The sequence below is a fragment of the Colias croceus genome, chromosome 25 (genome assembly GCF_905220415.1).
Source record: "Colias croceus chromosome 25, ilColCroc2.1".
Lineage (NCBI taxonomy): Eukaryota > Metazoa > Arthropoda > Insecta > Lepidoptera > Pieridae > Colias > Colias croceus.
The window spans coordinates 5,533,233-5,546,084 of NC_059561.1; the positions used below are offsets into that span (position 1 = coordinate 5,533,233).

Genomic DNA, 12,852 nt, shown 5'->3' on the forward strand with positions numbered 1-12,852 from the left:
TTCAACACTACATTGTATGTTTGTTAATTCTTTGTAAAGCGAAGAAAATATGAAGGCAAAGTAAATGCCTACTAGTTGCCAAAGCTTTTGGCACTTTTCAGTAGCTCTCGTCTACATTCGTAGCTAGTGTCGTAACCTGCTACGAGATGTACTACGATTTTAATAAGTAGTACATGTAGCTTACATATTTTTACATTTGTATTAGTTATAAACGTTATGTCCAAACACAATTCGTAAGTAAGAAGAATTGTTTTATAGTATGGCAATGGGCATGGTTATTATTAATGACTATTGTCGTAAATGTTAATTAATTATCGTTAAATGATTATGATATCGTTAAATTGCTTAAGGTTTTATTAATTTGTAGCTACTAATATTAATTTTCTTTTAATTCATTAGAAAATAAAACAGAATCTTCAAGATCCATAAGACAAACAGCAATTTATTTTATTTTATACGCATTATCCCATATCCAATAATATAATATAATACTCGACTTAGAGATACTTGCGGGTTTATGAGCAAAGTTTCAGTCTCAGAATACTTACGCTTTATAAAGTATAAAAATACATAGTCAAGTCATAAGACGCTACATAAGGAATGTAACCATAAGGCTGACGTTCTTAAGTACACTTAAACAAACTGCTAAGACTAAATTATTTAATCAAGCTCGCCCTAAAAACCTGAAGGATTTTAGGATAACGTCCAACCTACACTGGTGTTCCAGAGTACTAGCAGCGCTTATAACCGACATACCGACGACCTTACGGTAGACAGAGACAGAACTACGTTTCACTTGAAGTGCGAACGGTGTAGAACATTTAAGTGGGTCACAGAATAAGACACTTAGCAAAATTTGTTATAAAGCGCTAGAGCGCTGCTAGCGTCGCTCGGGAAAATGGGAATCTGAAAACCGGGTCTATTAATAGAACGAGTGACATATTTAAAAATGGTATGATTTTAAATATAACCATTATAGAACGGGTTTTTAAATTTATTAAAATAGAATAAGGAAGGATGTACTACAAAATTAGACGTAGGTGGAAATTAAATTCTGTTTTATATGATTTATAAAAATTAATGGAGGATGAATGAAAGATGGTTTATTAGCTAAAAAAAATATTTTATATTGTCATATCATTCAGATTGCATTAAATGCAAGAATTTATTGTTAAATTATTTTTATATAAACAATATTATATATAGTTACTAGGCGGTTTACTTTAATGGTTAAAGAACTTTATATTTTTATTATAATGAATTATGTAGCACATAAGCAATCAAGTTTTATTGATTATGAAGTATAATAATAGATAATAAATGAAGAACTTATTTTATAATTAATTAATTAGGCAATGGACGTGCCCGGAGCTCTATCAAAACTGTAAACCCTGAACCTCAAGTAGTTTCAGTATATCACTAAAATGTAGCCGTAACCGTCGACTACACCATTAAACTCGTAAATTACCATACATCAAAACACGAACGCATCCCGTACTCACACCAATTATAGATTAAAATCAGGAAAACAGCGACGACAGCGCTGCAAAAGCCGGCGCGCATGCGCCCCGCGTCACGATCGATGCTCCGGGCGTCCCGTCCAGTGTTCTCGCGCTCGCCGGCCAGTCCAGTGCACAATGCGTTCGAATTGAGGCGGGAAACACGTCAAACTGTATCTCCGCGAGTACGCCGGCGACGAGGAGCGGCCGCAGTGCCGAGAGGATTGGCGCCGGCAGGACTGGTCGGGCGCGAGGGGCCGCCTCCCGCAGGTGGACCGCAGCCCGTCCCGCCGCAGCCCTTACCTCGCGCGCGATGACGAGCCCTCCCCGGCCCCGGACGAGCGCGGCCGCTCGGCCTCCGCCGGCGCCCACCACAGGGCTCGGCCGCGGCCGCTGCGCTACCAGTCGCTGGAGCGGGACTACGACCGCTCCTACGCCCCCCCGCCGCCCCCGGAAGATGACTACTACCGACGCGAACCGCCCCCTCTATTCCTTGGAGAACTGCAATCACAAAATTCCGACCTGCAGCGAGAGCTGGGCAACCTCAAGAAGGAGCTGGAACTGACCAACCAGAAGCTGGGCTCCAGCATGCACAGCATAAAGACGTTCTGGAGCCCAGAGCTGAAGAAGGAGCGGGCGCTGCGGAAGGAGGAGAGCGCTAAATACAGCCTTATAAACGACCAACTTAAACTGCTCAATCAGGAGAATCAGGTCAGTAGATTTCTCAGTAAATCGAGCGGGGGTTGTGTGTGGCAACATTTGTTGCACGGATAATGTAGAGTAGGCGATAATAAGCCTTTTTCAGTTAGGATTTTGTGTGAACTCATACAATGCATAGTATTTGTCGGGTTATACGCCTGCCATTCGGCTTCGGCCGCTATACGCATGCTTGAAAACTCCTTCCATTGATGTCACGCTGATAGGTCAATGGGAGTACCTCTCGAGGTGGCCCAATTACGATATTTTAGCTTTAAAATCGATGAAGCGTGAACATTATGGGATCTACGATATCGATAAATCGATTTGTTTAATCGATTATTTTTCATTTTTACTGTTACTAATCCTTATTCTTATACAAAATCAATTATTATTCTAAAGGTGTGGCTTGTTATAAATCTTGGAAGTATTTCGAAAATAAAAAAGATGGCCTGATGTACAAGATACTTCTTATATTATATTTATACCTACATTCTACACAATCTATATACTTTGTTAATGATGCATAGACTGTTATACATAATTAATTATTATGAATGATCATAACCATAACAACTTGATAACCTCTACGAATAAAATATAATTGATGTCCTTATACCTACGCAATTTCGCTAAAAGAGAGTTTATTTTTTGAGTAGGTAGATAATATAAAGTATGTTTAAAAAAAGACAAGATATTGGGTAGGTATACCAAACATTTCATTTATTCATAAAAATAAATTTTATTTCAAAGGTATAACTTTTAAATATTATAATTGTATGTTTAAAATATATCAAAATCTCTTCTTTATGACGTATTCGTCAGTACTAAATTACGCTATATTTAAGGGCAATTAGTCGAAAACACAACTCGATATCAATTATATTATCCAAACCCATTCTTACCTTTTAGATCTACATCTTTTTCATACATAACCCTGAAAATTTACTCTGCTATTATATTTTCTAATAAAAAAAAATAACTACTACAAACCAAAGATTCGACCCAATACGAAAGTTCAACGACATTTCAAATAAAAACTACAAGAACTACGCCTTGAAATAATCACGTTATGAAAATTCCACGGCAGGTATTGAGTGCAAAACATTAATTACTAAATGTTGAAAGCTCTTGAAGTTCGCTGAATGAATTCGCGAAATTGCTGACGTGCTTTGCCGTGCACATTTTTAAAGTTCTCTAGTCTATAACTAGGAGATAGTTATGAGGCGTGGTTCTGCTTGCGTCTATTAAAATAATGATATTATATAATGTTTTTATCAGATTACGGCATTTAATTTTAAGATGAGTTAAAAAAATATCCTTTTAAACAGGTTGGTTTATAATTTTACAGGTTAGGTATGTTGTAATTTCCTGAGTTTAATTAACTGGTATTGCCGTAAAATATAAAAAATCGTATCGTTTTAGGAAGAACTTTAACTCGTATTCATATTATAGTACGATGTACAAAGTAAAGAAATAATATATGAAATAAAAATTATATTAAATTTGGATTTATTTATAACGTAACAAAAGTAAAAGTACATTATTGAAACAATAAAACAAAGACGAGCCTATATTAAAGTGCACTTCATATGATCATTAACAACCAATAAAATGATACAATCAGTCACCATACCATACAGAAAGTCAATGCCTTGTACTATAATGAGATCACTGTTACGTAACGATAAGGTAATATATAATGTATATGAACAGATGTCAGCGATATACGTTTATAGTTTGGGTACAATGTGCTTATACATACTCAATTTTTAATGTAAATTCATATCTTCTAGTAGGGAATAGTAGCTTACTTTGGCGATGAGGCTAGTGAAAATATTCATGATTGTAAGAAGTCCAAAACCTTGATCAAATTATAAAAGTCTTTTGGCTCTTGATAGAGATAAAAAGAACGATAATTATTTTGAACCACCTGTGATGAAAATGTCCTTATTAATATATTTCCTGATGACACAGTTGATTATAATCAGACCCAATAATATGCATATATAATATGGTTCCACATACGGTAAACCTAGCTAAAAATTAATTCATATTCCAATTTATAACAAGAAATGTTTAATCGTCTGCAATCCGCTCTTTTCAGACTAGAAAATGCAAGGCGTCCGCAGATTTTTAAGATTTTGTGTAAACTAAAGTTACAAAATGTTGCATATTGTATAATTTTTATCTGATATAGAAAGAAAGAAAGAAAAATCATTTATTTGACTCCACAATATTAAACACGATTAGCACACAATACAATTATACATATATCTATATTTATGCTTGTTACAAAGCATCTTGTGAATTTTAATAAGTCTCGAGTTATTCCATAATTAAGTATGATGAAAACGGCACCTTTAACTTATGTAGCTCTCATTAAAACTAGTGCCAGGATCTATAGTAGGTATGTAATAAAACCTTTTTAGGTCATGAGTTCATTTCACGCAGCAATTATTATGTTATTTATTTAACTGCTGATATACCATTTGCTTTCTATACCATAAGAAATCTGTTTTTAACATACTTTTAAGCTTCACCTGTGTGTTACTGTAACTGACTCCTTTAGACTTGATTTTTACCCACTTTAAACGGACAGATAATTCAAACTTCGTACACTTATCAAGGAGCGATGACACTACAATAATTTTATCAGTTTGAGCGTGCTTTTTATTGTTAAGCAATTGTGTAGCTTCTATCGCGGGCCTTGAGCGCGGGGACTGAATTCAGAAATTCCGTAACGAAAAAAAACCTCACGCTCCCCACTCCGCCGCCACGGAGGTGTGGCTTGAATGCAATAGCTTTACCGCGGCAGTCCCCGAGTGCTACACGTCTTTTTTTGAGTATATTTATTATTATTGATATCGTAACCTAAGTAATACGTGAAGATGTCACAAGTAAAATCAATAAAATAAAACTATTAATGTAATCGGATTCCTGTCACTATCGGTTTATTTACAACGCTTCAAACGTTCACCTCGATAATCTAGTATTAGATACTATTTTGAATATCATAGAGAATTCCAATAATTTTATATCAATTCTTCTGCTTATAACTATTTATAAGGAGAAAAATTGTTTATAAACATCGAATTATTATCTCATTTTATTCCGGTTTTATTATTAAAAATTATATACAATTAGCAAACCCAGAGAGGTATCTGTTTTTGACAGCCAATATAGATAATCGATTGTAACTATGCAATATTTATCCTGTAAAAGAATAAAGCGTTATTAGTCGTTATTTTATAGAAGATACTCAAAGTTAATATTTTGTAAGTAAATGGGAAATATTAATTAAAATTCAATTAACATATATTTCACAGATCAATTTCCTAAATGTAAAGCTTTATGTAGAGCTTATTTTAATTAACACTAAGTGAAGTCCCGTGTCCCCTAGTGGGGTAAGGGGCAAATGCATTATACATCTGTTTCACTGAGCGATTTTCTTTAGGGACAAGTAGGTGATCAGCCTTCTGTGTTCTGCCAGTCCGAGACATTTTTTTTCTTCGTCTCCACCGGGAATCGAACCCAGGACCCCTCGGTATTACGCTCACTCGTCAACCACTATACCAAGGTGGCGGTCAATTAACACTAAGTATCGTTTAAATATTGACAGCTAGTAAAACTATGGCATTTTACCACTACAATCTAATTATTTTATACGAAAAAGCTATATTATATTGTGAATCTTTATCATATAAGATTTCTCAAACACCAAAAAATACCCGCCCTATCGCACAATTTCGAACATCGAGACAATACGAACGTCAACTATAATACATATTACAATATCATCGTTCAAGCAAAAATGGCTCCTACTCGTTGAATATAAATGAATCTGCGAATGTGGCTTACAATTGTGAGCCTGCAATGCGCTGAAAAATTTTTCATTTGGTGTCGCGTACAGAATGCTTGATTTGAATACTTGGTTATTACATTTTATATATCAGATAACATAGATATTTTTTTAAGTTTTTTTTACCGAATCTTATAAAATTTACAACGGAATTTAGAATTAGGTAAGGTAGTATTGATCGGCTGTTTACACGGTTATATTGTGTATAAAATATATTATTATAACTTAAAAGTCGTATGATAGCTATCAGAAATTAAAACACAAATACATTTTAAGGAGCTTTCTTTCTATTAAGACTGCTCACATTATTCATTTCTGCAAATATGTCTGCAAGTTACAACCCTGTTAAACTTCTTCTTCTTCTTTAAAAAGCATAACTCTGTAGAATAGCCTTCCGAAGTTCCGAACCGGTAGTAATAAATAATTGTTGTTCTTGACGATTGTTAAGTACTTCAAAAGTTTATTTTATTAAATAAAAGAGTTTAAAACGTATCGTTTAAAAATAAAAAAGTATAATATGGTAAAGGACCACATCCATACAGCCAAGTCTAGTGTCATTACTGTTAAATTTGACATTTAATTGTCCGCATAACCTAGAAGAGGAGGGAATTAGTGATTGGTGCTTAAACAGAACTGTCATAAATAAGCTATTATTCATAATAAGCACACTTCATTTTACTACCGAACATTATTTCGTTCCGTTTTATCGTTCTTGAACAGAAATAACCTTCTTGTTAGCTAAAATAGCTTAATAGAGCGATAATTGGCTAGAATTAAAACATCAATGTTGAGCAACAAACATAACTCCCATATTAATAAAAAATTGGAGTAATATTTTACCAGTTGGTCTTCATAGTAGTATTTATATGGCAGATAAACTGTACTACATATTATAAAGCTGAAGAGTTTTCTATGTTTTTTTGAACGCCCTAATCTCAGGAAGTACTGGTCCGATTTCAAAAATTCTTTCGGTGTTAGATATCTCATTTATCGAGGAAGGCTAGCTATATATCATCACGCTAAGACCACCAGGAGCGGAGCACTGCGGGTAAAACCGCGAAGCACAGCTAGTGTAACTATATATACATAAAAATATTCATTAAACGTCGAGAACAAAAGATCTTGGCATAGTTTTTTATGGGTCTGAATAATAGGACATCACTATAATTTATTACTGCTCCTATTTTAAGGAACTTTGGCATAAAATAGGCTTTAGACCTATATCCTATTGGCATATTTCCAAAGGAATAAGATAAAAATTTCAGACGCCATACTTCGTCTAGACTGTAGCCTAGATAAAGGCAAGTTTACATTGTATGTTCTAGACATTAGGTTTATATTATTAAAATATTAAGTAAATGGAATTTCTTGGTTGAGTTATTCTTTTAAAGTAGAGATCTTTTTTTTTAATATAACAAAAAGTGTACAAAGATTACTTGTATAAGTTTGTACGTCATTTCATTGATAATTTAAAATTTTTATTTCTTATTTATCCTAAATAAACAATCCGAATAGAAAATTATAGTTTTCGTGTTACTAAATGTTTTTTTTTTATTTTTACAAGTAGGTAATATTATCAACAAATCTTAAGAAGCCCATGTCTATTCAGAGATATTATAACATAGTTCAGTAAGGAATCTTATCTTTATTGTTCTAGCTTACTACCCGCGGCTTCACCCGCTTTGTCTAAAACCTAATAAATTATATACTAAAACCTCCCTCTTGAATCACTCTATCTATTAAAAAAACCGCATCACAATCCGTTGCGTAGTTTTAAAGATTTAAGCATACAAAGGGACATAGAAAGAGACTTTGTTTTATACTATGTAGTGATTTAATTATTCATTATTTATTCTAAGCTTATAGAACAGCATCTATCGCCACTATTATCTTTAAACCAAGAATTATTTATTCACCCAAGACCAAATACTTATATAAACACCAGCGAATTACATCCCCGTTCAAAATAGGCCATAATTTTATAATATTTCAAATTGTTCTCCTGTTTTTATCCTTATTAAGATATCTCTTGAATTTCCTCGAAGAAAATACATTTGTACAAACAAGAACAAACAAGAGCGACCTAAATAAAACTGCGTCTAAGTTTATAACAGAACATTTATTCGTTCTGAATAACTTTAGGAAAATCGCTGGAGAAACTTATCTTTTCTTATTTCAAAGAGATTTCTGGAAGCAACATTGTATGAAGGATACAGGATGTAAATCTATACTTATATTATAAAGCCGAAGAGTTTGTTTGTTTGAACGCGCTAATCTCAGGAACTACTGGACCGATTTGAAAAATTCTTTCGCGGTTAGATAGCCCATTTCCCGAGAACGGCTATAGGCTGAGACCAACAAGAAGGTAGCAACGCGGGTGAAACCGCGGAGCGCGGCTAGTGTTATCATATAGTTTGATCTGGGTTAAACAACCCAACAAACTGAGATTAGAAATTAAAGATGTAAACGGATTATAAGCGAGATTTATTCATTACATTATTAACACAGTTATTAATGCCATTTAAATTCCGTTAAAATTTTTAATTTACAAATGGAAAATCAATCACATGAAAATACTATGTAAACGCAGTTTAAATAAAAATAACGAAATAATCAAATCCGTCGTCGTAAGTCGATATTTAGACTTTACACTATTTACAGGCTATTTAACGTTTGTTGGCTATAAAAATGCCGTTATCTTTTTTTTAATCCAGTAACAAGAGCTATTTTTTTTTAATTTAAAGCGCATAGGAAATGAATCATTACTGGTTTGCGTAGCCTCCGGTTGTCTATTGTACTGTAGTTTACTGAATGGAGATTTTAATTTTATTTCACGCTATATGCATCTATATCGGTTTAAATAAATATCCACTCCTACTTAGTGATTTTCGTTTTTAACCGAAAAAAGGAGGAGGTTATCAATTCAACCGGTATATTTTTATATGTATTTTTTATAGTAATTAATAGGTTTCCGCCCGCGGCTTCGCCCGCGCACTCAAAGAAAAACCCGCATAGTTCCCGTTCCCGTGGGATTGCCGGGATTGCGTCATTTTCCCGGGATAAAAAGTAGCCTATGTCCTTTCTCGGATTATCAAAATATCTCCATACCAAATTTAATGAAAATTGGTTCAGTAGTTTAGGCGTGATTGAGTAACAGACAGACAGACAGAGTTACTTGAAAAACTCGCATAGTTCCCGTTCCCGTGGGATTTCCGGGATTACGTCATTTTCCCGGGATAAAAAGTAGCCTACGTCCTTTCTCGGGTATCAAAATATCTCCATACCAAATTTCATGAAAATTGGTTCAGTAGTTTAGGCGTGATTGAGTAACAGACAGACAGACAGAGTTACTTTCGCATTTATAATATTAGTATGGATATTACCATAATTTTATTACCTTGTTTGGTTTAATGATGACTACAAAAAAAACACATTATTACAAGAACTCAAAGTAAAAGGAACACTAATAAATTCCTTGTACGTTTAACACAGATAATATAAACTATATATTAAACTGTATATAATCTATATCCTTCCACTCCTTTCGTTCAATTTGGCAAAGGTTTTTACTTAACCTGTGGTAAGCCTGTTTTGGCGGGACGCCAGCTCGCCATGACAGGTAGCTGGTAGCTCAAAATGCAGACCTGTTGACTGAACAGCCTGAATCGCTAATGAGTTGATAACCGGATTGTTAAATGCTTTTTATCTTTGCGGCCATTGTTCACGCAACGTTTTGTTTTAGTAATTATTTTTTCTGAAATCCTAATCTAACAACAAGGTTTAAATGCAGTGGGTCGTCAATTAAACATTTTTCAAACTTAAACATTTATTTAATCAATAATAATTCTTCTAGAAGCTTCTTTGGATCGTGGAAACATATTTTTACATTTACCACCGATTCGGAAAGCATATCTATGGAGAAGAACCGGCCAAAATAGTTTAAAAGTAGATCCGTAGTACCTAACAGTAGATATTTTGATCATTGACGCAGTGTCTTTAATCGAGATACCAAATGGGTCTAAGTAAAATTTTCTTAGACGCAGAACATGTTTCTTTTCCACTCAGACTAAACAAGACTACAATAATTATCTATCATACAAACTTAATCCTATGTTATATACTACTTAAAAATATCAATCAAAATACAAATTTTCAACGTTGATAAAAAAGCGATTTCTAATTTAGAAAGTACCTACACGTAGATCTTAAAGCTACAGCCTACAGCGTAGACATGCAGCTTCAGCCTACAGCGTAGACATGCAGCTACAGCCTACTGCGTAGACATGCAGCTACAGCCTACAGCGTAGACATGCAGCTACAGCCTACAGCCTACAGCGTATGCATGCAGCTACAGCCTACAGCGTAGACATGCAGCTACAGCCTACAGCGTAGACATGCAGCTTCAGCCTACAGCGTAGACATGCAGCTACAGCCTACACCGTAGACATGCAGCTACAGCCTACAGCGTAGACATAGGCGTAGCACTCAAGTTGTATTGTCCTTTTATTTCGGATCTTCATTTTTCATCTATTTTCTTATCCGTAGCATGCAGTACATTAATGTTGCCTTATAATATTTATCACTGATTTTTCTTTAACTATAAAATAAGTACCTATGCAATTTAAAAATACACACAATCATTCATAAACATGAATAAAAATCAATTGCGATAAGGATTACCTTAATATTGATTAGTATTATAATTTATATTATTTGTGGTGATGTATGAAAGAAAACGATTTTAATATATCATGCGTAATATATTTCCAAAAATTTGCAATTTTATTATAATCCTAAATTTAAATAAATCCCCTCTAATACCTTTTTAATCCAGGCAGACGTCTTTAATCAAAAAGGAGAAACCTCAATCTCTTTGAAACACAAAACCTCGGCAGGCTTTGTGAATTACGTAACAAATTTCCGATTCATTGATCTCAGATATAAAACCTCTTACTTTAATAAGGGATTCCAGACACAGAATGTCCTAGTTTTCTAGACTATAGCGATAATAGAGAACGAGTAACTTAATACTGTTATCAAACGTGTTTTGTTGTTTTCGGTATACATTAGATACGACATTTTTTTAACTATGTCGCTATGAGGGAGTGAATTACGTATTTTAAACCCTACATGTTTATTTAACAATTATTTTTAGCGTCCTACGAGCTTTTAAGGTGAATCAGCAGTGCCTAAAAGCGTATAAATTAAAACAATTGTTAGCTTAAATAGTTCTTTGTTTTAACATTCACGACCATTATAATAATTATCTTTGAATATTTTTCTACCGTTTTTTACTTGCTATATTAATTACTATAGTACATATAAAATTAAATTGGAATTAAATTAAAATTAGTAGATAGTATTTACTTTAATATATTTGTTCCCAATGAACGTAAAATAAAACTACATATTTCGAAAACAATGCGATCTTTGTTAAACTTTAGTAAGACAAAAGTGTTTAAATTGAAAACCATTGTTTGTTTAATTAAATAACGTACACTTTTCCGTGATTTCAAAGAGCAAAACTCGTAATTCCAAAGCCGCGGTACAAGAATTCTCATCTCATGTTAGTACATACGAAAACCTATATTACGTTGGAATAAATTCGGATTACATACTTCGCGCTTCCCCGTGATATTAAAGTTTCCTTCGCGGAATAACTCGGCGATCATTTTAGAACGTCTATCTAGAATGTTCTAGTGAATTCTTGGTAAAATATTGATTTCGCCTTGCCTTATTATAGTTTTATGAGCTTCAAGTGTTGAAGCTACTATTGTAAGTCATTTGAACGTATTTGATTAATTATTTATTTGTAGGTAAATCGTATATAGGTATAGGTAACTATATAATTCGCTGAAATCAAATAGTATACCAATAAAAACCAGTTTGAATTATCTAATTCGATTCGATTTTAACTGACAGAAAAATAATCAGTTTATAAAAGGAGAAAATTAATAATTCGGGGACCTGGTATTCTGTGATACCGGTTAAAACCCATTTCAGACACCAGGTCCTCCAACTCCAACTAATCACTACATAGTATAAGAAAAAGTCGCTTTCTCTGTCCTTATGTCCATTTGTATGCTTAAATCTTTAAAACTACGCAACTGATTTTGATGCGTTTTTTTAATAGATAGAGTGATTCAAGAGGAAAGTTTTAGTATATAATTTATTAGGTTTCAGACTAGTTGTTTGATAATTTTGTATGCATGTAGATTAATTTATATGAGAATTATGAGGAGAAATAAATAAATGATTTGATTTAAATCAAAAACTTACGTTAAAGATTGATACGATATAAGTTTAGTTAGTTACGTTACGTTTAGTTAGCTTAACTTAATAAAATTAAAACAGGAGTCGAATATAAACTTATCTGAAAGGCTTTATCATTTAAAGGTCCTTTACCTTTATTAAAAACTAACTCCCTCTTGGCTTGAGACTCGCCACTCCAATTAATTCAAGTTTAATATTTTATAGTCTGTACTCACTACGTTTTCTTTTTTATTTTTAAACTGAATGTGTCTGAAAAAAGTTTGCATACCTAAATATTGTGTATGTCATTGAGTATGTCATTATAAAAATACGTTGAGTTCAAATTCGGAATACGTAGATTATTATTTTTAATTGTTGTTTGTTGTACATACAAAGTTTCCAAAATTATTCGATACTAGCCTTCCGCCAGCAGCTTCGCCCGCGTTGTCATAGAAAAACCCGCATAGTTTCCGTTCACGTGAGATTTTCGGGATAAAACTTATCCCATGTCCTTTCTCATTTCTCAAGTTATCTCTGTACCAA

The 12,852-nt window shown here is 33.5% G+C and overlaps 1 protein-coding gene across 1 annotated transcript in view; it reads left to right on the top strand.

The window, feature by feature from the left end:
• Positions 1 to 1,955: 1,955 nt before the first annotated feature.
• The window catches only part of LOC123703065 (plectin), a 41,668-nt gene continuing 30,771 nt past the window's right edge, over positions 1,956 to 12,852 (top strand). Inside the window, exon 1 of the mRNA XM_045650943.1 lies at positions 1,956 to 2,210. Within this exon, the coding sequence (XP_045506899.1) occupies positions 2,088 to 2,210 (123 nt within the window). The 5' untranslated portion in view covers positions 1,956 to 2,087. The remainder of the gene's footprint in view (positions 2,211 to 12,852) is intronic.